Here is a 23,885-nt window from a genome sequence, read left to right on the forward strand (position 1 = left end):
TTCTAAAAATATCAAATTAAACTATTTTTAAATACTTCAAATTAAATTATTTTAAAATTTTATTATAATATATAATTATAAAATTCAACAAAATAAATAGATGAAATTGAATTTAAATCTCAAATTTTTACTCGTTATACAATCAAAATTTTAGTTGAATATATATTTTTTAAAAGAATAATATTATTAACGCTTGAATATTTTATAAATTGAACAATTTATATTGGTTTTAATAGTATAACTTTGAAGTATGAGTTTATAGTATGATTTTAATGTCTTATAAATCAAAGTTCATGCCTATTCGTATTTAGAATCATTTTGGTCATTTTTTTTATAGTATGACTTTGAATATTTGCCTAGTTTTCTTTGGCAATGTGGTTGAGACATTTTATACAATTTTTTATTCATCAGTTGAGAAATATATATCTGTTTAAAAAAGTTTAAATTACATCATATGCAGAAAAAAAATCATAAATTTTATTAACTAAATATATTATATAATATTTTAAATATAAATTCAAATAAAAGTGAAAGAAGAATCACATATGTTTGTTTTAATTAGGTTGAAAGATTTCCTTGTCTTTTAAATGTTACCTATAATTGATTTTATATGTTACTATAATTAACTAAATACATATTATCTCTAATTACCAAAAATCAAACTAACATGTATATTATGATACACTTAAATCATGAATGTCATAAGTTTATAACCAAAAAATTATATATATATATATATATATCTATTATATAGTCTACAAAAAAAAGTCATGTACTTCCGAAATATTAAAGAGGGGATAACTTGATATGACCAGTATAAAAGAACTATCTTGTCTAAATAAACAAAAAGTACTCTATTAGTGCCACTAAACTGCAAACTGGTCAATGGTTTTAAGACTAATGTTAATTGATATATATATATATATATATATAAAAAATAAATGGTTTTAAGACTAATGTTAATTGATGTATTTTTTATATAAAAAGTGTAAAAACCTATATATGAGTAATATTTAATAATATATAGTTTGATTACTTAAATAATATAAACAAAAATGGTACAATATTAAATATATTTTCTATAGAAATAATAGGAGATATTAGGCCACATTTCTTAATGGGTTGAACACTATGCACACCTATTTTTGTTGGACAGTTAAGGTCCAATATGTTTTAATGTGTTGATCGCCAATTTCTCAATCTACTCACTGGCCCACTAAACAAAACGGAAAATATTTACTAATAAAAAACTAAATAAAATGGATAGATATCCATTAGCTAATTAATTGTATACACCTCTAATAATGATATACTATATTAGGTTAAGACCGTGCTAGAGCATGGATTGAAATTCATTTTATTTATATTGTAATTTTTATATTAAATATAATTTATGTGATTGTTTTTAAAAGTTTTATTTGGATAAAACATTATGCAATAAAATCATATGCTAAATATGATGTCTTGAAAAAAAAACACCTATTTTGTAAGTTTTATATTGTTAATGATTCTAGATAAGTATCCGTGTTATAACACTGGTTAAATTTTATTTTATACAAAATTTTATATATTTTATATTTTAAAATAAAATTTTAATATGATGTATTAGGTTATATATGTGAAGTTATTTCAACAATGTATATTATATTTCATGACTTGAATGTCATTATAAGACATAATTTTGTAAATTTGAATTTAAATATTCAAATTTTGACCCGTTACTCAGTAATTTTTTTAATTCAATAGATATTATTTCTAAAGAATAATATTACTAAAGCTTGAATATTTTATAGATTGAACAATTTATATTTGTTTTTAAAAATTCAACTTATGGTATATCCAGAAATAAAACTATTTTTTAATTATAATAAATAATATGATAATTTTTTTTTTTCACAAAAATAGACTCATCTATAAAATAAGAGGTGAAGTATAATGATAATTAACAAATTAATATGTTAAGTTAGATATCAAAAGATTTTATTTGATGAATATTTCATAAAGGATATTAATATGGTAAGTTAGATAATATGATTCTTTAGAATATTCTCTTTAAGGTTTTTGGTATAACCTATTTGTAACCAATTAATCTATCATTAATGTATAACCTATTTGTAACAACTTATTAAAATTATATAGTCTAAAAAAAATGTTGTGTATTTCCGTTTTATTATATAGGGTGAATGTAGCGAGACCTACACCAACTGCAGAATGGACGAGACATACTATTATTGAGCATCACCTCATATGGTACGTACGAAAGCTCCACTGTGCCCCGTGGAATGACCCGTGAAAAGTATCCGAGAACACAATTTATATGCAAACTAGCCTGGTGATGTGTACTCGTGTAGAACCATGTCTTTGGATTGGTTTCTTTTTCACAAATGTCACACCAATATTTACCACTCGCCTTTTCACCATATCATAGTGAGAGAGGATGAGCCTCGACTCTATGCTTTACCACTAGTGGTAAAGTAGCGCATTTGAAGTCCAAGGTAAATTCACAACCATCTTCAATGCATCTGAGCACACCAAATGTCTCCTTGTTGCAACCATCGCATAGTCCTTTTTCATATGGATTAGTGTAATATAAGGCATGATGGGGATGACTTGGATGGACAAATGGCTCAGAAACTGAAATGCAACAGACATCAAATTTCTTATAACCATGCTGATACATTAAACCATTGGACATTCTTTGACAAGCACTACACCAAAAGCAGTTAGCTTTGCTTGTAACTAAAGTCAGTCGTTCATTATGTTACATGTGTCATTTCTTCCTAGGAGATTCAGCAAACTTCTTATGGAGAATGAACTCACAATCCATACAACCATAGAAGGATTGGAGAGAGACGGGATGCGTGCATGCATTGCAAAGTTTGTTTTCCTCCCACATAAGACCTTTACCATTGAGTCTTAGGTAATCCTCTTTGTGGCTGATATGTTGTATTGTCTTGTCATCTATTACAACGTATGGCTCTATATCTTCTGTTTCTTCAGGTATTTCTTCGAGTTCTTTCCCATTCCAGATATCCTTTCTAGTAGCGCATTTTGAATGAACGACATATTGAGGACACTTCTTACAAGAATAACCCCCACAAGTTCAGTCCACCTTCTTGCGACAAACTCCGCATATAGAATTAACAACACCAAGTACAGAAGTGAGAAAAATACGATGATCATGTCGATTAATGTTTATGAAGCGCGGAAGGGTGAGACAGTCTTGATGGATCATGAAATCGCATTGAACACATATGTAGGGGCTTCGATCTCCATTCAACCCACAAGCATTACATATAAAAGAACGAAGTCTTGGGAGAAGGGTTAGCTGGTGATGATGAACTTTCAAGTCTAGAAGAGATTGTGGTGGTGGGTTTAAAACACAACGCATATCCAAGGTGAAGTTACAAAAAGAACAATGATAAAAGAATTGATCAACATCTCTTCCACAAAGACGACACTTTCCATCAGAATAGTCAGGTGGTTGACCTGTTAGAAGCTTAAGAGGATGCCATGAATGGTAAGGGTGGTTTACCTCTGAATGGTGTTCCCATGATGGCTGCCATGCACAACCGGTATGGAAGGTTAAATGACATTCATGACATTTGTAAGAAAACTTTTCTCCAATATCTCCACATGCATAACAATCAAACTGAGTCAGCTTCTTGGAAAAGGTTTGTTTGTGGTGATGTTTTCCAGGAACATCAATAATTCCTGGTAGTGTGGCACAACTTAAATGTATGTTGAAGTCACAATCCCTACAACAATAGCCTGGACTGGGGATAGGCGCTCCACACAAGTCACATAAGTGAGTTGTATCACAAAGAATAAAAGCATGACTAGAGTGAGACGGATGTTCGATAGATTCAGAGGACTCTGCACATTTCTTTTGGGTGAAAAAATCACAGCTTTTGCAATAGTAGCCATCACTGACAAATTCGTAGCGTTCACAACAATCACCTCTCCGCAAATCCTTCCAAGTCACCATACGATGCTCGTGGAACAAAGGTAATGACACAGACGCTTGCTCATTGTTCATGGCTTTAAACAAAAAAAGAAGAAGAGCAACTAGTATCTCTAGTTTGGAAAAAAAAAGAAGAACGAGAACTTATTAGGACATGTTTATAGGGAGATCAATTTAGCGTGTTTTTAGAGTATAAATATTGTAAAAATAATGTAAGATCAGTAGTTAAGAACTTTTGTTAAGAAGTTAGTTATTGGGAGAACATGTGTAAGATCTTAAGATTTAATAATATAATATTCTTAAACATATTACAATTATAATAATTTAGAAAATAACATTTTAATTGCAAACTCAAAAAACTTGAACTAAAATTCAAAATACAATACCAAATTTTTATGAAAAAAAAAACATTTTAAATAATTTTTTTTAAAAAAACAAACAAACATATTACTTAATTAATTAAACAAGACTAAACATTTTATTTAATTAATACATAGATTAATGTCCAAATTTATTCCAAATATTCTCAATCAAATCCTCCTTTAATTTGCGATGTGCTTGTTTATCACGAATTATTGTATGGCCATCACCTAAACCCTCAAGATTTGAAGACATAGTTACTGAAAAGGTAAGATCCGGAGTAGTTCCAGTTCCATCTTCTTGTTGGAATTCTTGTTCGTCATAGAGTGTGTATGAATCTCGTTCATCTTCGACAATCATATTATGCAGTATGAGACATGCTCTCATAATATATGCAATTTTACCCTTTGACCATAAAAGAGATGGATTTTTAATCATGGCGAATCTAGATTGCAGGACACCAAATGCACGCTCAACGTCTTTTCCTGCACCTTCTTGACGTTCTGCAAACAATCGATATTTCGGGTGTTGTGGTTGTGGGATGGATTTAGCAAATGTTGCCCATTCGGGGTAAATACCATCCGTCAGATAGTATGCCAAATTATACTCATTTTCGTTGACATAGTACGTAACTTCGGGAGCTCGACCGTAAATAATGTCATTAAATACTGGTGATTGATCAAGGACATTTAAATCGTTACAAGTACCTGGAGCTCCAAAAAATGCGTACCATATCCAGAGATCTTGTGAAGCTACTGCCTCCAAAACAATTGTTGGCTTATCGGTGCCTCTTGAATACATTCCTTTCCAAGCGGTTGGGCAATTTTTCCACTTCCAGTGCATACAGTCAATGCTTCCAACCATCCCGGGAAAACCCCTCTGTTCTCCATAAAATAGTAGCCTTTGAAGATCCTCTGGTGTTGGTCGGCGTAGGTATTCAGTGTCAAACAAGTCAACTATCCCGACGACAAAATGTTCCAAACATTTACGAGCAGTACATGCAGCAAGACGTATGTATTCGTCAACCGAGTCCGACACAGTCCCATATGCTAAAAGTCGAATTGCTGCAGTACATTGTTGTAGGGGTGATAGACTATTCCGGAAGGTTGCATCCCTTTTTGGTTTAAAATATGGAACTTCTTCACTGAACGATTCACAATATGCAAGAACAACGGCTTGTTCATTCGAAACCGTCGCCGGAAGTGGTGAGCATTGTAAGTCGGATTATCAGAAAAATAATCATTCCACAAACGTTCATGTCCTTCTTCTCGTTTTCTATCGATATATGCATGTGGTTTCCTTTCGACCGGAATTTCCTCTTCAACAGCTTCAAATTGGTTACTAAATTGCTCTTGAAAGTATTGGTTTAAACTATCGTTATTGGGATCATAATGGTAGTGAAAATTGTTGGAAGAAGATGCCATAACAGGGTTGAGAAAGAAAATGTCTTTGGTGAGAGAAGAGTGTATGATTTGGGTTGGTATGTTTGATTTGATCTTGTTCTCTTCTCATATATATAGAACTTTCGGACAAGAGTGTATGTTTGATTTCGGATGGAAGAGAGAAGAGACAAATTCTTGTGAACTTAATTCTTGTGAACTTGGTGCATGTGAATTTGGTGCATGTGAGTGTTAACTTGGTGCATGTGAACAATCGGACAAACTAAATAAAATTCTTGTGACTCTGTCTTTGTAACTAAAATCCAAACAAAGAAAACAAATACAGGTGACTTTAAAACTAGAAATCAAAATATCAAGCCTAAACAAAAATCCAAATACCAAGCCTAAACAAAAATCCAAATACCAAGCCTAAACAAAAAATCCGATCACGGGTTCACCATTCGGAAGCAAACAACAACAACCGAAAATGAGACAAATTTACTTGAGCTGGATCACTTGGTCCTTGAGCTGGATCACTTGGTCCTTGAGCTGGATCACTTGATCCTTGAGCTGGATCACAAGTACCTTGAGCTGGATCATTTGGTCGTTGAGCTGGATCACTTGGTCGTTGAGCTGGTTCAGTTGTGTCTCATTAGCAGGTAGTGGTTGAGCTTCACGGCTCGACAGACTTGTGAATCCAATCGCAGGAGCTGGTTCCGGAGGATAGTAACAGGTCTCAACCTCCTCTTCTGAATCGCTACTACCGTCTAATGGGCTGTTTATACCATAGTCGTATAAAGAGTCCATGACTGGTTCAACATGAAAACGAAAACACATCGATTAATTAAACATAAGCCGAGTCATTACAAAAACATGTGAAACATAAACATAAGCTGATTCATTAAAACCATATACTAGAGTTAAAACAAAAGACAAACATACTTAGAACAAACATAAGACAAACATAAGACAAACATAAGACAAACATACTTAAAACAACATAAACTAGGTTTAAAACAAACATAAACTAGAGCTAAAACAGTTCAGCCATTAGCTTTTTCTTTAGAGCTTTTTCATCTTCATCTAGCGTTTCTTCCTTGGCAATGAGAGTGTCAAGAATGGACATCTTTTGAAGTTCTTTCATGCCCTCTAAATCCTTCTTTTTGATATCCCACATGTGACTAAACTCTGTCGATGGTGCAGCCTTCTCTTTACCTTTGTTCCTTGATTTTTTCATTGCCTTTATTCCAGCAGGCCTGCTCTCGTGCTCACCCACAACAGACCCTGAAGATGGTGCAGCATCATCGGCTTTTCTTTTATTAGAGCTGGTTGTCTTTGGATTGGGGTTCATAGGCTCTAAATTAATCCATTTCTGTTCATAGCGAAGCACATTCCAAGCATACTCCAAACCAAACTTCCTCTTGTACAGCTTAGTGTATAGTTGGTGAGCATTCTGCAGAATATCCACATCATTCATGCCACTAGCTTTCTCACCCTTTGCCTCTGTGTATGCTCCACAGAACTTACTAACTTCCCTGCTGATTTTTTGCCATCGTTGTCTACAATGATCAGGGAGCCTTGGTTCACCACCACCAAGGACATGATCACTTGTTGCATAATATTCACCAATGCGCTTCCAAAAGGACCCATACGGTTGATCATTCCCAACAATTGCATCCTTCGATGTGTTTAACCAGGCACTTATTAGGACTAAGTCATCTTGTGCGGACCATATCCTTCTCTCCGTACGCTGTTCTGCTGTCTCTTCTGTTTGACTAGGAGGTTGACTCGACTGTGAACTAGTTTGTGAACTAAAAGAAGGGATTTGAGAGGAATCAATGTTTACATTGGGAGCAAAGCTGTCGTATGGGAAGTTTAGAAGACTAAAGTAGGATTGAGACTGACTGTTAGGAGTATTATTTGATTCCATAGCAAGCAGATTTAAAACGGAAGAAGGTGAGGAAGAGAGATTATTGGAAAGTTCTTAGAGATTGGTAAGAAAGAAGGAAATGAGATTGGATAATATAGAGAAGTTAAGAAGATCATTTAATTCAAAGTTTTGTGTTGTTAGAGAATTTTAATTCTAAATAACCATTACCTACTTCAGTCAAATCAGAAGTAAATAAAGGAGATTTAGTGTTTTAAATAATAAAAACCAAAAAAAGTTTGGTTTCGTTAAAGCATTGAACTCATTTTACAACTATAGTCTACACTATCACAACTAAACAACTAACATAGACCATTGCAATCACCATCACAATAACCAAGCAAACAACACTTTAAAGGCAACTACAATCACTTAAAATCTCTTAATAATCAGTTACTACACAACTAAAGTTCAGTTTCGTTACCATCACAACTAAAGTTCAGTTTCGTTTATGCGTAACCATTAAGGGGAGAGAAAGAGATATCGAGTACACCAGAGAAATAGAGAGAGAGACGTTTTGTGGGTATTGTTGTAAGGTTTGGTCAGAGTATATATTTAGAGAGAGACGTTAGCATACTATTCTATTCTTTGGAAGAGAAAAAAGAAGAGGAGAGAGAGCGACTCTTTTCTTGGTATTGTATAAGAGCAGAGGAGAGGAACATACTACTAGTTCTTTGTGATGGGAATGAGGAGACGTGTGGGAGAACGAGAAATGGACTTTGGCCAAAGAAAATCATCCTATCAGTGACGGATTACTGACAGATTACCGACGGATTTAAGATTAAATCTCTTAATTTCATAATTTTTGCTCACAAATATGCATATAATATGTATTATATACTAACCATGAAATTATTTGTGAAAATAAACATCTATATGATTAAATTAGAAAAAAAAAAATTTCAAAGACAAATGGCAAATACTTACCCATTATATGTAATACCACACCATAAGTACTTTAAGTAAACAACCTATTTTTCTATAAAACACACAAATTTTCAAGAATGTTGTTTAAAAAAAGAGTAGTTAGGCATTGAAAACTCATCTTTTATACATTGCTTATAAAAAAAATGCATTAAGAAGCTAAGTTAGGAAGATTTTACACTATCCACATATAAACCGTCAGTTATCCGTCGGATATTTCTAACGAATTACCGACGGATTCAAAAAATACATACCAAATTTTGACACAATCCGACGAAAAGTTTATATGCGTCAGTTTTCCGTCGATTTTTTCTGACAGATTACCGACAGATCAAAAATCACCGATAAAAATTATATATCCATCGGTAATTCGTCAGAAAAACTAACGGATTACCGACGGATGTTATCCGTCAGTAATTTTCCGACGAACAACCGACAAACTAATCTTCTGTCAGATATTCGTTGGTAAAACGTCGGTAATTATCGACGGATTAGTACCGTCAGTAATTCCGTCAGTTATCGTCTTATTTTCTTGTAGTGGATCCTTTGTTCTTAAGTTATAAGTTTTTAAACTAATTACTACGAGAAAACATGCAAATTCTATAATTGACACATAAACCGTCAAAAATCCATCTGAAAAGGCTAAAACCGATGGATTTTCGGCAAACAGAGTCCGTTGGTTCTAGAACGTTTGAGAAAATATATCTGTCAAAAACTTCCAACGGACATCAAAGAATTTACTACTAAGTTTGAACAACTAAGTATTTTTAATTACAAAGTTATTCAACCATTATATATTGTGTTTAATCATATTGAATTTAAACTTAACCAAAAATATCTCCGAAGTCTCTCTTTTTAGCAGTATCCATCTCTATATCATCTTCTGGCTTCGCTTCGGTCTATGATTCAATCACCAAAGCGGCGAGTACCAACATTCTAGTTATTAAAATATATCTCTTTATTTTTTCTGTTAAAAAAGAATTCATATTTATTATTTTATTTTATTTTTATATTAGTAGTTTATATCCAAATTCTACTTAGGATTGTACTGAATATTGTGTAGCTCATTCATTATTATCTCCATGTTTTTTTTTTGTTCGTATCATTATTGACTCTATATATATCACTACTAAAATACATATATAAAAACCTTCTCCATATTAACCATCTCTTTTTAATCAATCATTGCACAATGGGAGACACAGAAAAAAATTCACGTGGCTCCTACGACGACATGATCGAATTAGCCTGCTTCCTTATTTCTGTCGCCTGTTTCATAGCTTTTATGGGTTCTATCTTTTATGCAGTGAACCAAGAAACTCCTGATTACCCTGTGCCGAATATAGAAATAGCTTCTATGGATTTCACACTGCGTAATATTACAAAAACTCGTCTCAGTGCAAATTGGGATTTATTGATAAGGGTCCCTAGTAACCTTCCTGATCTCTATATATGTCTTCAAGGAGACATTCAAGCTTCGCTGTTTTACAAGAATATTACTCTTGTTACCTCGTCCGCACAAAGGGTATATAATAATTTTTTATTCAATTTGTAGCTCAATTCTCTAGTACTATTGTTTAAAATTGTTAATGAACTATTCTGATTGAAATCGCTTGCATGTAATATAGGTACAACGATCTCAAATACGGATCAGCTCAACTACTTAAGGTTTCGGCTTCTATCTCTGAAGAAGATATGGGCGGTTTGATTGGAAAAAACATTACCAAAGATATCAAAAAGAAGAGGGAAGTGAAGTTTGGGTCGCAGTTCTTTCTTACGGATTGTAGAAAAGGGACGACAGAAGTTTTGAGCTATGTGTGTGATGAAATTACGTTACGGTTCAAGCCAGGTTCTGAGACCAACGCCACTAAGTTTGGGAAGAACCCTATCTGCTCTAATTTTTAATTTAGTTATATTTTAATTCTGTAAAGATTCGATTTACTTTGTTTGTTTTTCTTTTGGTGAAAACCTTTTCGATGAAACTAGTGGTGGATGTTCTAAAACAAAATTATTATTTTTATTTGATCTCTTAGATTTAATATAATATATTTTTATTTGATCTCTTAGATGAAACTAGGTTTTGAAATAAATAAGTTGAGTCGAAATTTTGGAGCATATATAGAAGTGAACATGTAAAATATGGTTATGCACATGTAAATTTTGAAAGTCTTAGGCACATAACACATTCTCACTTGTAAATGTTGGTAAATGTTGTTTTGAATGCCTATTTTGTATATCAATTTTGTAATTTGTTTTTCTTTTGATCCATATGATAAATTTTTAATATAAAAATTTTAGTTTTAGATCATAATTCATAAACCCTAATAGATTTTATATCTAAGTCACAATATTTATGCTACTTATTACCCATGCTATATTTTATACAAGTGTGTTTTTATGTATTACCCATGAAAATGAGTTTAAACAAATATTAACTATTTCAAATACTAATATTTTAAATTTGTTCTTTAACGTTACAACTGTGTTTGTATGTATTTATTACCTTTCTTTCTGATAACCATTTCCATGGTCCTTTATTTTATTTATAGGTTATGACTTCTGATGAAAAAGGTTTTGCGATAGTTTAGGGTCCAGGAAGATTTGGACGTCTAGGTGATATATATCTCATGATATGGGTTTCCAAAGACATGTAATTCTTCCAAATTCAGTTTTTATTTTCTTAAAATATAATTAACATCTAATTTCTTTTCACTACATTATATTTTAGGTTATATTATGTATGCACTTATTTTTTCTCTCATATGCTCCATTATTTTTCCTAGCCATGATCTATTGTTGATGATGTGATGATAGTGCTTACCCGCAAGCAGAGCAAGGCAATGGGATTTGACCATATGTGACACTTTCATCAATACGCATTTAACAAGACTCACTTCTACCACGTGTTTATCAAGTCGAAAGATCCAAAAATCACCCCTAAGCTAATCCCAATTGCATTCTAGAGAGAGAGGGAGGGAAAAAGAGAGAAGAACAATGTCTTGGAGAAGTAGGAAGATTTGAGTTATCTCTTCTTTCATCCATCACATGATTTTAGAAATAAAAACATAGAAGAAAAAAAAAGGATTATGTGGTGAACAATTATTTTATGTCTCTTAGGTTATGCAGTTAACACTTAAAAAAGTAACTCGATAATACGATGATATGTTTTTACTCTTTTTCATTGGTCATTTTGAGTATAATACAACATATATATATATATATATATATATATATATATATATATATATATTTTAAAAAACAGAAAAGTATAACACAAAAAAAAAAGCAATTTTTATTTGATATAATAATATATCAATATATATTAATAACCTTTTTTGACTCAATTCTAAACTAAAATTCAGTTTGCATTTAGTATGTTCAATAAATATAAAGTACGTGATAAAAATATAGAAATATCTAACAGAGAACTTTCTTTTCCAAATGCAATTCATCAAGAAACAGAAAGAATTCTACTTGTTGTCAAAAAAAAAAAAAAAAATCTACTTCTAGAACACAAATGCATTTGAAGTCATTTGTATAATTCATTAAGATTAAAATATATTATTGCTAAAACATTCAAATTATAATAATAAAACTTTTAAGCATGTGTAAAGTATGTTGATAATATATAAATATCAAAATTATTTATGCAACCTTTAGTATCTAATTAATGAAATTAATTACACAGAGAATGAAGGAAGAGCATGAGTTTCGGGTCAAGAAGAGGTTATTCGAAAAATTCAAACTACTATCTCGCCCTTCTTGGAAATGTCTGGTTTTAGAAGATATTGATATTTTGTAGATTATGTTAAAAGCGGACAAACTAAAACATAATGTTCATGCTCAGCCGCATTTTATTTTATACGTAATCAATGTTCTTTTTCTAACGTAAAAAATGTTTGTACGTCTTGATTATGCATCAAAACATGAAGAGCTTTATATATTATGAGATACAGACTAAATATTTTAAAATAATCTTTCATATTCACAAAAAATTTCAGTTTAACGCTTAACTAATCAATCGTCATTCATTTTAAGTGACTTAGAATACTTATTTAAAAACAAAATAATTAACAAACATAAGATAATTTATCGAAACACAAAATATAATAATTTAAATATTTTAATAAATCTAATATATGTTAAAATTATATAAAGTTATCTCGAGTCTACTTCTAGTATATATATATATATATATATATATATATAAAGAAATTACACAGAACCACTAAAATACAACTCAGTATATAAACATTGAATTTAAGAAACGATTTACAAAAGTTATTAGGGAAAATAACATGCAACCAATTATATTCAAAATATTAAAAATATATGGTGATACATTAGCTAAATGATAAAAAGTATATGCCGTTAAAATTTTATTGCATATTTATGTTAAATATGTAGTCAGGTGAATAAATTGCTTCTAAAATTAAAACAAACTAAAACGTTAAGTTAAAGAGATCTTCTTTTGTAAAGTCAAATATTAAGTTTAAGAGATCAGTTTATCATTTGACTATTTTTAAATTTAATAAATATGTGTGTAGTTGTTTTTAGATCTACAAAATAACAAACAGTATATATCTTCTTCATATCAAAATAGTAAATAAATCTAATATAATCCATCGTAACCCTCTAGCCCGGTATAATCCAAGTACATATAAAAACCTTCCCACCTTAACCCTCTCTCGATATTTAAATCAATTGTTGAACAATGGGAGACACAGAAACAAATTCACGAGGCAGCTGCTACGACATGATCGGAGTAGTCTGCTTCTTTAGTTTTGTGGCTGGTTTCATTAGTTTAATAATTTATATTGCAGTGACCTTTGAAAGTTCTGTGCCGAATATAGAAATAGCTTCAATGGATTTTACGGTGCGTAATATTACACAAATTCGTCTCACTGCAAATTGGGATTTGTTGATAAGGGTCCCTAGAACCCTTCCCCATGACTATATATGTCTTCAAGGAGACATTCAAGCTTCATTGTTTTACAAGAATATTACTCTTGTTACCTCGTCCGGACAAAGGTTATATCTAGTATATCTTTTTATTCTATTTGTAACTCAATCATCTAGTATTATTTAAAATTGTTAAAGAACTATCCTGATTGAAATCGCTTCCATGTAATATAGGTACAAAGATCTCAAATCCGGCTCGCCTCAACAACTTAGGGTTTCAGCAGCTATCTCTGAAGAAGATATCGGCGGTTTGATTGGCGAAAATATTATCAAAGATATCAAAGATGAGAGGGAAGTGAAGTTTGGGTCGAAGTTGTTTTTTACGGATTGTAGAAAAGGGAAGAGGGGAGTTATAAGCTATGTGTGTAATGAAATCACGTTAAGGTTCGAGCCAGGTTCTGAAACCAAGGCCACTAAGTTTGGGAACGACATCCCTATCTGCACTAATGTTTGACTAGATTTTTTGTTGGTTTTACGTGCATGGATTTGATTTTCCTTTTTCTTCACCAACTTTTTAGGTTATCTGAAAAGAGTTATTTAAGTTAATTGACAAATATTTATTTTGTTTTATAACTTGATTATCTACCATTATACAGTAATTTGCTTATTCAATTTCCTAGATTTAATATAAGATGTTTCGATTGTCACTATTAACAGAAGCAAAGACGCAACCTTGTTTAATTTATACATACATAATTTGTGAGCTATGTGTGTGATGAAACCACGTTGCGGTTCGAGCCAGGTTCTGAAACCAAGGCCACTAAGTTTTGGAACAACCCTACTTGCACTAATTTTTGATTGAGTTATATTTCTTGTGAAGTCTTTAAGATTCGATTTACTTTTGCTTTTGTATGGTGAAAACCTTTTCGATGAAACTAGTTGTGGATATGTTCTAAAACAAAAATAAATTTGTTTATTTGATATCCGAGATTTAATATAATACTAGGTGATACCTCGTGCTGTAGCACAGGATTATATATTTTTGTTAGTTACTTTTTTTGTAATTTGTATTTTTGTAATGTAATTTTTTATTTTGACTTATTTTCTTTGTTTATATAGTGTTTATTTGTATATTTGGGGTTATACAGTAAATAGGAAATCCTAATAGAGTAAGTAGTTTGTAGATAGTAGCTTTTCACGAAAATAGACACACCACAATATTGGATAGTAGTTTTGTAAGAGAATAGACACTCTGCAATATCGGATAGTAGTTTTGTAAGAGGATAGACACACCGCAATATTGGATAATAGTTTTGTAAGAGAATGAGTTTTTCTTTATTTTGGTTTGTCGTCAAAAGAGGAGAAGTTACTTGTTAAATTTTAGTCTGAGATATTCAATAGTTAGGAAACAATTGTGTTTATAGTGAGATTAGGTATATTTAAGTCATTATTTAGAAGTTAATATTTGATATATCAAATCTCATCAGTTTTGTATAGAAACACCAATTTAATTTATAGTTTGAGAAAAATACCTTTTTTAACGGGTTTAACACAAACTTTTTATATATTTTAAAATTTGTAATAGTAAAAATATTAATATTACTTAAATATTTTATAGACTTAAAATATATAATAATATTTTAAACTTTCAACGAAATTCAAATGTTTATATTAATTTAAACATTCTATAAAAATTTAAATATTTATAATATCTTAAACTTTTTTAAAAACGTAAATATATTATAATATCTTTACTTTTTAAAAGTTTAAATATGCTCAAATATAGAACTAAATTAAACTGTTAAATTTGGATACCTGATAAATCAAGTTTCCTGCTCATTTATGCTCAAAACATATTAGTCATATATTTATAATGATTATGAACCATATTCCAAAATATTTAGTCGATATGGGATATACACACCTTTTCTGTAAATTTGTTTACAACTTTACTTATATATAATTTCTGCGTTTTTTTATTATTTCCATCTATACTAATCATAATTAATTACTACAATTTCGTTAAGGAAATACTGAAAAATCTAAACTAAATGATGATTTGTTTTTATTTAATTGTATTAAGTTGATTTGTTGTTTCCGTAAATATCTCACAATATAAAAGCAAATCAAATAAGTTTACATATATATACAATTTCGTAATTAATCTATTGATTATTTTGGAAGCAACAAAATCACAATCGATAAGTATTAAAGATTTTTTATTATTATTAATATTCGTAATAATTATAGGGATTAAGTATGAAAGTAGTTAATCCTTATTTATAGGGATTACACCTCTGTTTGGTAACGAAAATAACTATTCTTGAATCAAATAATATTTAGGATCCGAAAATGATTAATCTAGTGTACAAACAGATCCGCGGATTTTTTTCCTTCTGTTCTCGGGTAATTTTGGATCCGCATCCCGACCCACAAAATTTTGATTGATCGACCGAGGGTATATTGGTTATTTGTCAAAATCGAAACTATAGGTTAATTAAATTAAATTAAGTGATTCTCTAATCATTTTTAATGAAAAACCTACCAAAACAAAAAGTCATGGTCCATTTTGAATTTAGGAGTACTCTTGCTTTAATAGTATAGATGATTCGATTGTTACTACTTACTAGTTACTACTAATGGAAACATAGGAACAACCATTTCATTCTCTTTCTACGATCTCAACTCTACAATATAAAATTGATCATTAGTTAACGTCCACTAGAGAGAAACGATTCCGTCACGTCCACTAGACTCGGTTGATTCACCTAATGCATCAAATCCTCCATCGATTATGCGAGCATTTACAAGATCTAGCAAGTTATGAAGGAGAGTATACACCGTTTAGTAATTGGTTCACGCTTGACATGCACATGCTTGGGATGCCACTGGATGTGAGCAAAGCAATCCCAGTTTCAAAACCAAAGTTACTTGTTCCTCAACACACCTGTGCCCTAGCCTCTCATCAACTACCTGCACTATATCTCCATTGTCCCAACAGTCTAGTACCCAATCAGTCAAAACCATCTCACTCGGTGATCCTCGTGGCTCAACGGGTCTTCTTTCACAAGTAATCTCCAACATGAACACTCCAAATGAGAAAACCTTAGAACTAGCTAAATTCAATAAAGCTAGCTAATTAAGTTCAGACTATTTACTAGTGTGTAATATTATAATGCTCACTTTCACATTTACAGTCATCAAACAGTTCATAAACATATATGTAAAAAGAACTTCAAGAAAAATTGTTTACTTATATGGAACAAACTATACTCAAGTCCAATGCCTTGGACTGTCTCAAATCTATCAACAATTCAATACCTTTCAGTGACAATCAATACTCAAAATGATCCTACTATTTACAAATTAACAAATCTAGACACTCACATATCAGAATCCGACCCACCCGAATCACTCCTAGCTCTGTCCGACATGAAATTCAAAGGCAAAACAGGGAACTTCACCGCATTCCGCTGTGAAGTAGGCGATACTGAACTCTCAATCTTCCTCCTCTGCATGTTCCTCATAATCTCTAAGCATGCTTTATCAACCATGGCAAGAAACTCTCTAACAATAACAAACAGATGAAGAGGACTCTTCCCTTTTGTAATAGCTCCTGCTTGGTAATAATCCGTTGTACGCTTCACTAGCTCCATCACTTTCCTCTCTTCGTGTTTCGCCTTTTTCACTTCGTCCTCTACTGTCACAAGAAAAGTCATCATCTTCTTCACAAACCTCCCTCCTTCTCCTCCATCTTCTTCACATTCTCCAATCACCGTTCTCGCATCTTTCGCTCTAACCGCAAGCGCCGAGCAAGTTGCAACGAGCGTGTCGTAGTCTACACTAGCAGCTTTCTTCACGTTTGAAAACTCAGAGCTCAACCCTCCAACAACTGGTAAACCAAGCTTCAAGTACTCTTTCTCTTGCTCTTCTTTAGACATAACCTGAGCACTGTTGTTACCACCATTGCTGTTACTACTACCGCTTCGTGTTAAACTATGGCTTCTTCTATTCAAAACGCAACGTTTCCCTTCTGATCTAACCACTTCCTCAACCACAAAGTTAAGCAGAGTAGTCTTTCCATCAACGCTTTTAACATCCGAAAGTTTCAAAAGCGCGGTTAGATTAAACGCTTGTGCGTTTCCTCTCGCGGTTCCCGCGTTCATTCTGTTACCAGCTTTAAGTATCGCCTCCAAAAGCTTCACGAACAAGCCACGAGATCTTAGCTCTTTACAAGCTAAATCCAAAGTCTGTAGACACTTACCATGGTGAGCCATCTCAGGATAGTAATTAGCTCTGAAGAGAAACGCGTTTAGTCTCGTAAACGCGGTTGGCACTGATTTAAGAAGATGAAACAGGAACGATTCAGCATCTGCAAGCTTTGTCGTGTCGCCGTCGAATTCAAGAATCGCTGATTGTTCTTCTTTCGTCGGAGCTATTCTAGCTAACCTCTCAAGCGTGTCAGGCACGAAATCGTTTCCTTCCATGAGTGCTTCAACAAGCTCTTCACGTGTCATACCTAACGATTTGAGTACAATCACTGTGTTTTGAGACTTCCTCGGATCAAGTATGAAGATTTGTGATGATGATTTAGAGTTTTTATCATCGCCGTGTTCTGGTGATTTCTTCCCCACGGCAACGTATCCGAACAGAGCTTCCATTAAATCGCCGTCGAAACTGAGAAGTACAAAACCAAAAAAATTAGGGTTTTTTTTCAATTGATTGAACAGATTTGTGTAAGTGTGTATACATACCTGAATGAGCCACGATCGATTTTGTCCCAAACCATTGAATGATCAGAATCAGGGTTTACTTTATCCCAATGTAAAGGCTTCAGCTTTACCTGTTTCGAACCCTCTCCTCCGCTTGATCCTTTAACCGGCGCAGGTGGTGGTCTCGAAGCTGATGATGATAAAGCTCCGACCTTTTTCACCGGCGGAGGTGGCGGTGGAGATGGCGAAGAACCCTTCTTCATCGGAGGAGGTGGTGGTGGTACTGGTGCACTCTGTTTCACCGGAATTGGCGGTGGTGGAGGCGGTGGAGCTGGTCCACTCTGTTTTACCGGAATTGGCGGTGGAAGCGGCGGCTGATGATCTTGGTTATGGATTACACTGTGAGAAGTTGATGATCTTCCTCTAAGGAGAGGAACCTCAGTGACGGGCTCTGTTTTCTTCTTGTTCTTGTAATAGATGACCTCTTTCTCGTCTTCTTCTTCTTCTCCTCCGGTGATGATCTGTTTCTTGAAACTTTCACTTCTCTCTCTCTGACTCTGTAGCTTTCTCCAATACAACACATCAAGACCGTTCTCATCGAGTATCAAACCTTTCACACCACCAAACCGCGTGAACCCTTCTCTAGCCAAAGTCGTACTCGTCGTCGTCGCCAACGCTGCGGTTGTCCGAGGATACGGAGGTAGATTGTTCTCGACGCTTACTGGTCCGACTCTGTCTCTCCTTCTCCGTCTGGCGACGACGCCTCTCTGGAGGCAGAAGAAGAAAACTCCTGCTACAAGTACGGTGCTTGCTGCTGTTATGAGGACAGCTTTTATGATCGTGCTTCTATCGGAAGATGAGGAGTTATTATTCGACGGCGGAGATGAGTTTGACGACGGTGATATACGCGGTGGTGAAACAGGGGAGAGTGATGGAATTGGGAAGAAAGTTTCGATATTTTGAGGAGAATCGAATTGAGAAAAGGAAGGGACGATGAGGAGGAAGAAGAAGAAGAAAATTAGGGTTAGATGAAGAGGAAAAGGCCATGGTTTCTTGATGAACATGGCAGCCATTAACGATTTAGCTCATTTACAGAGAGATCAATAAGGAAACACATTTAAGTAACGTTTTTGTTTATTTATTTATTTATTTTTAAATCACTCCCCAAAGATCTCAGGAACTTAAAACGGAAGGTTAGTTTAAGTAAATTAAAAAAGTATATAAATTCGTAATTTGGTAGGTGTTTTAATATATTTTGGAATTTGGAGGTTTTGGTAATAATGTTTAGTTGAAGCAGAGATTAGTTGATCTGTTCTTCTTCTTCTACTTCTTCCCGGGTCGGTTCTATTTACAAATATGACTAAAATACCCTTGTTAATGGGATTGACTTATTCAACAATACGTGAAAATAAAAGGGCGTTTTAGGTAATTTAGTTATACTCGTTTTCGTGAAGATGGACTTATTAATGGAGCTGGTGCGGTTGATGTTATCGTTGACTCTGTCCAAAAAGTAGTGGTATTGGCGTATTGCTATATTTTTTTTGTGCTTTCTAGAAATATTTTGAAGCCTTGGAAGTCAAAAACACATTCCCATTTTAAGATACGGTTTCAGTGATTAACTTGGAAGAAGAGTGCAAAGTTCTATGGCAATTAAATGAATTCACATTTTATGATATCGGCAAAAAGTTTAGTTGCAATGTTTTGGAACTTGGAAACGTTAATCATAACAATGACAAATATCGGAAAATATATATATATATATATATATATATATATATCGGGAAATTCAATTCTACGAACCAACAAATATCGAATACCGAACGAATTAATAAGATTCCTTAAAAACTCAACGGATAATAAAAATTATACGTGTATAATTAACAACGTAATCTCAGTCGGTCAAAGGAATAGGGAATGAAATCAAATGATAGTGGATCATCACCATTGCTACACAAAATATGAATAAAATTTATGGTAATGCTAAAATGTTAATCATAATCAAAATGTATGGAACATTATTGTTAGAGAATATTTGAGTACATATTTGATGTATATTTTGTGTTTATGTTTTGGTAAGATTTAGCGTGGAGAATAAGTCAGTATTGATAAGATGCAATCTCCTTAGTTTGGTAACTAGATCTTTTTGTATGTGTATATATTTGAGAGACGACGAATGAATAAGACAACAGAAAACATTCTACAATTCTATACTCTGTTTTACATGGTATCAGAGCCAATTGGCAAGAGAATTTGAATATTTGAAAGATGTCAGAAGAGGCAAAGACGATCATGAAAACAGAGGGTTCGAAGGCGGTTGTCTCAGCGTTCCAATTGGCACCAACGGAGAATCCTGGCGCGATCATAGCGCAAGTTCAATTCAACGGAGATAACTTCGATGAATGGGCTCAGGCAGTGCAGACTGCATTGCGAGTCAAGAAGAAGTATGGTTTTGTTGATGGAACCATATCAAAACTAGATGAAGATGAAGCAGATATGAAGATTGGCAATCGGCAAAGTCAATGGTGGCACTTTGGATCCTCAACACGATCGATCCAAAAGTGAGAAGAACACTGGCAAACAAGGAAGATCCGAAGGAACTTTGGACAGAGATAAAATATCGATTTTCTGAAGGGAATGGACCAAGAATTCAGGAGATTGAGGCGGAACTTGCTCATTATCGCCAAGGAAATCTAAGCGTGATTGAATACTTTGGGAAGCTGCAGATGTTGTGGGAAGACTTGGCTAATTACGACAAGGTGATATCTTGCAAGTGTGGAAGATGTACTTGCAACATTAATGTCGAACTGGAGAAGAAAAGAGAGGATGATCGAATTCATCAATTACTTCTTGGACTTGACACGACTTTATATGGAGGAGTGAGGACATCGATCATCAGCACAGATCCGCTTCCGAACATGAACCAGGTGTACTCGAAGGTGAAGTCAGTGGAGTGAGTCAACACAGTCATGAGAGGAAGGGAACAAAAGAATACTCAAATGGCGTTCGCAGTTCGAGGAGGAAGTTCCTTGACTGGTAAGGAAGAAAAAGGAAAGATGGTGTGTTTGGTATGTAAGAAAACTGGACATACACCCGATACTTGTTTTCAAGTGATCGGATATCCGGAGTGGTGGACTGAGCGACCTCAAGGCAATGGAGGATTTGCGAGAGGTGGTGGACGTCAAGGAATAGGGAGAGGACATGGAGGCATGGCTCGTGCAAACATTATGGTGGCACAAGATGGAGCTGAGACAAGTATGGAAGCAGAGAGGAGTAGCTACACAGGCCTAACAAACGAGCAATGGGGAACACTCGTGAAACTCCTTGAGAGCAGTAAGGGAAACACACCTCGTCTCAGTGGTAAGTCTCTCTTATTCGATTGGGTATTAGATACAGGAGCTACAAATCACATGACAGGGTTTAGTGATTTGTTGTTGGATCAAAAGTATATTTTGCCGTGTACCATAGGGTTGCCAAATGGAAAGAATAGTTTCGCAAAAGAAAAGGGAACAGTGAGATTTGATGATGATTTTGAGCTGAAAAATGTGTTGTTTGTGCCAGAGCTGAAATGCAATTTGATATCTGTGTCACAACTAGTTGCGGATCTCGATGTGGTTATGCAGATTGCTAATAAGGGGTGTGTGATTCAGGACCGTATAACGAGGAGTGTGGCTGGAGCAGGAGAACTTAAGGATGGTCTTTACTTTATCCGTCGTTTGCAAGAGTTTCAAGTTTTTCATTTGAATAAAGTCGGAGCCGAAGATCTTTGGCATCAAAGGCTTGGGCATCCTTCTAATGGTGTTTTTGATTTACTTCCAGTTGTTGGTCCTAAGAATAAGGATTTTTCAGTTTGTGATACTTGTAGTAAGGCTAAACATTGCAGTGAAGTTTTTCATACAAGTGATAATAAAAGTGATGGAGTTTTTGATATGATACACGTTGATTTATGGGGACCATATCGACGTCCAACTTTGTGCAACTCTCATTTTTTTTTGACCATTGTGGATGACTTCTTGAGAGGAGTTTGGGTATATTTGTTGCGAGAGAAGTCACAGGTCAAAGAAACTTTGATGAATTTTGTGGCACTAGTGTCAAGACAATTTAACAAGGATATCACGGTTGTGAGAAGTGACAATGGTACGGAGTTTATGTGTCTTGCGTCTGAGTTCCAAAGAATGGGAATCATACACCAAACATCTTGTGTTGGCACACCACAACAAAATGGGAGAGAAGAAAGAAAACATCGTCATATCCTCAACGTGGCTCGTGCGTTGTTGTTTCAGTCCTTGCTGTCGGCCAATTTTTGGGGAGAGAGTGTATTGACCGCTGCGTACCTGATAAATCGCACTCCGTCACGGTTGCTGAAAGGGAAAACTCTGTATGAGCTTATCTATAACATAGCTCCAACATACGAGAACTTAAAGGTCTTTGGTTGTTTAGCTTTTGCACACAAACAACGTCGTGGAGGAGACAAATTCGAGGCTCGGAGTAGAAGATGCGTCTTCTTGGGCTATCCTTTTGGGAAAAAGGGATGGAAGATGTTTGATTTGGAGACCGAAGAGATGTTTGTATCAAGAGATGTGGTCTTTGTTGAGAATACTTTTCCGATGAGCTGTGAGACAACGGTTCGCATGAGAGAAGAAGATGACATTTCAGATTTTGGCTGGGATGAAGAAGAAGATGTCGAACGAGTCTTAGAAGAATCTTTGGTGTTGCGAAATAATCATGTTGAACAAGAAAGTACGATTGACCAGGCTGAAACAGAGGAGGGTCATCCTAATACTGAAACAGAGGAGGATCATCTTAATACTGAAACAGAGGAAAATCGAGAAGAACAAGAAGAGGAGACGGTTGATATTCTCGATGATGAATAAAGTGCAGAAAGTGAATCAGAAAATCTTGAACCGGTGGAACGACTCGGGCCTGGATTGCGATAAACAAAACTGCCTAGTAAGTTTCGAGACTATGTGATGAACACTATCATTCAGGTTGAGTCTGATGACAACAGTTTGTACCCATTGTCCGACTATCTCGATGCCAAAAAAATTTCTGCTCCGTTTCTTGCCTTCCACGCCATGGTTAGTGAGAATACGGAACCGACAACGTTTCGAGAAGCGGTAGTGGATAAGCATTGGCATGTTCCCATGACCAGTGAAGTTGATGCAATGGAAGTTAACAACACGTTTGATCTGACAGAGCTTCCTCCAGGCAAGAAGACTATCGGTTGTAAATGGGTGTTCAAAATCAAATACAAGTCTGATGGTACAATTGAGAGGTTCAAAGCTCGATAAGTGGCACTTGGAAATAGACAAAAGGAAGGGGTCGGTTACACTGAGACCTTTGCACCTGTTATCAAGATGTCAACTGTTCGAATTTTTTTGGAGATCGTTGCGGCAAAGAACAAGATGGATGTGCATAATGCCTTCCTGCATGTAGATCTAGACGAAGAGGTGTATATGACATTGCCACCGGGATTTCGAACAGGGGGCAAGAACATGGTGTGTAAGCTGAAGAAATCGATTTACGGCTTGAAACAATCACCACGGTGTTGGTTTACAAAGCTGCGTGGAGCTCTTCTCGAGTATGGTTTTTGTCAGTCTCGAGCAGATTATTCTATGTTTCATCTGTGTCGAGGAAGTTCGGAGATATATATTCTTGTGTATGTCGATGATTTGATCATTGGTGGAAATGATTCGGCCGAGATTAGCAAGTTCAAAGGT

At 34.2% G+C, this 23,885-nt stretch overlaps 4 protein-coding genes and 1 pseudogene across 4 annotated transcripts; 2 read left to right on the plus strand and 3 right to left on the minus strand.

Moving 5' to 3' along the window:
• Window positions 2,171-4,039, minus strand: LOC104704791 (annotated as a pseudogene).
• Window positions 6,737-7,633, minus strand: LOC104704792 (glutathione S-transferase T3-like). The gene has a single exon (XM_010420824.1). It carries the CDS (start codon window positions 7,631-7,633, stop codon window positions 6,737-6,739), a length of 897 nt encoding a protein of 298 aa, XP_010419126.1.
• Window positions 9,747-10,459, plus strand: LOC104704793. The gene is made up of 2 exons (XM_010420825.1): window positions 9,747-10,105; window positions 10,183-10,459. Exons 1-2 carry the CDS (start codon window positions 9,747-9,749, stop codon window positions 10,457-10,459), a joined length of 636 nt encoding a protein of 211 aa, XP_010419127.1.
• Window positions 13,269-14,314, plus strand: LOC104704794. Its single transcript, XM_010420826.1, has 3 exons — window positions 13,269-13,585; window positions 13,691-13,911; window positions 14,259-14,314. The coding sequence occupies exons 1-3, from the start codon at window positions 13,269-13,271 to the stop codon at window positions 14,312-14,314; spliced, it is 594 nt and encodes a 197-aa protein (XP_010419128.1).
• Window positions 16,647-19,435, minus strand: LOC104701655 (formin-like protein 8). The gene is made up of 2 exons (XM_010417386.1): window positions 18,211-19,435; window positions 16,647-18,133 (listed from the first exon to the last, which is right to left on the minus strand). Exons 1-2 carry the CDS (start codon window positions 19,239-19,241, stop codon window positions 16,840-16,842), a joined length of 2,325 nt encoding a protein of 774 aa, XP_010415688.1. The 5' UTR covers window positions 19,242-19,435; the 3' UTR covers window positions 16,647-16,839.

Source organism: Camelina sativa, chromosome 7 (genome assembly GCF_000633955.1).
Source record: "Camelina sativa cultivar DH55 chromosome 7, Cs, whole genome shotgun sequence".
Lineage (NCBI taxonomy): Eukaryota > Viridiplantae > Streptophyta > Magnoliopsida > Brassicales > Brassicaceae > Camelina > Camelina sativa.

Bases quoted from the DNA above. Each gene is read 5' to 3' on its own strand.
- LOC104704792 (XM_010420824.1), bottom strand. From the start codon at position 7,633: ATGGAATCAAATAATACTCCTAACAGTCAGTCTCAATCCTACTTTAGT.
- LOC104704793 (XM_010420825.1), top strand. From the start codon at position 9,747: ATGGGAGACACAGAAAAAAATTCACGTGGCTCCTACGACGACATGATC. The intron at 10,106-10,182 runs GTAGCTCAATTC...CATGTAATATAG, and splicing joins AATAATTTTTTATTCAATTT to GTACAACGATCTCAAATACG.
- LOC104704794 (XM_010420826.1), top strand. From the start codon at position 13,269: ATGGGAGACACAGAAACAAATTCACGAGGCAGCTGCTACGACATGATC. The intron at 13,586-13,690 runs GTTATATCTAGT...CATGTAATATAG, and splicing joins GTTACCTCGTCCGGACAAAG to GTACAAAGATCTCAAATCCG. The intron at 13,912-14,258 runs GTTCTGAAACCA...GGTTCGAGCCAG, and splicing joins CACGTTAAGGTTCGAGCCAG to GTTCTGAAACCAAGGCCACT.
- LOC104701655 (XM_010417386.1), bottom strand. From the start codon at position 19,241: ATGGCTGCCATGTTCATCAAGAAACCATGGCCTTTTCCTCTTCATCTA. The intron at 18,134-18,210 runs GTATGTATACAC...TGTACTTCTCAG, and splicing joins ATCGATCGTGGCTCATTCAG to TTTCGACGGCGATTTAATGG.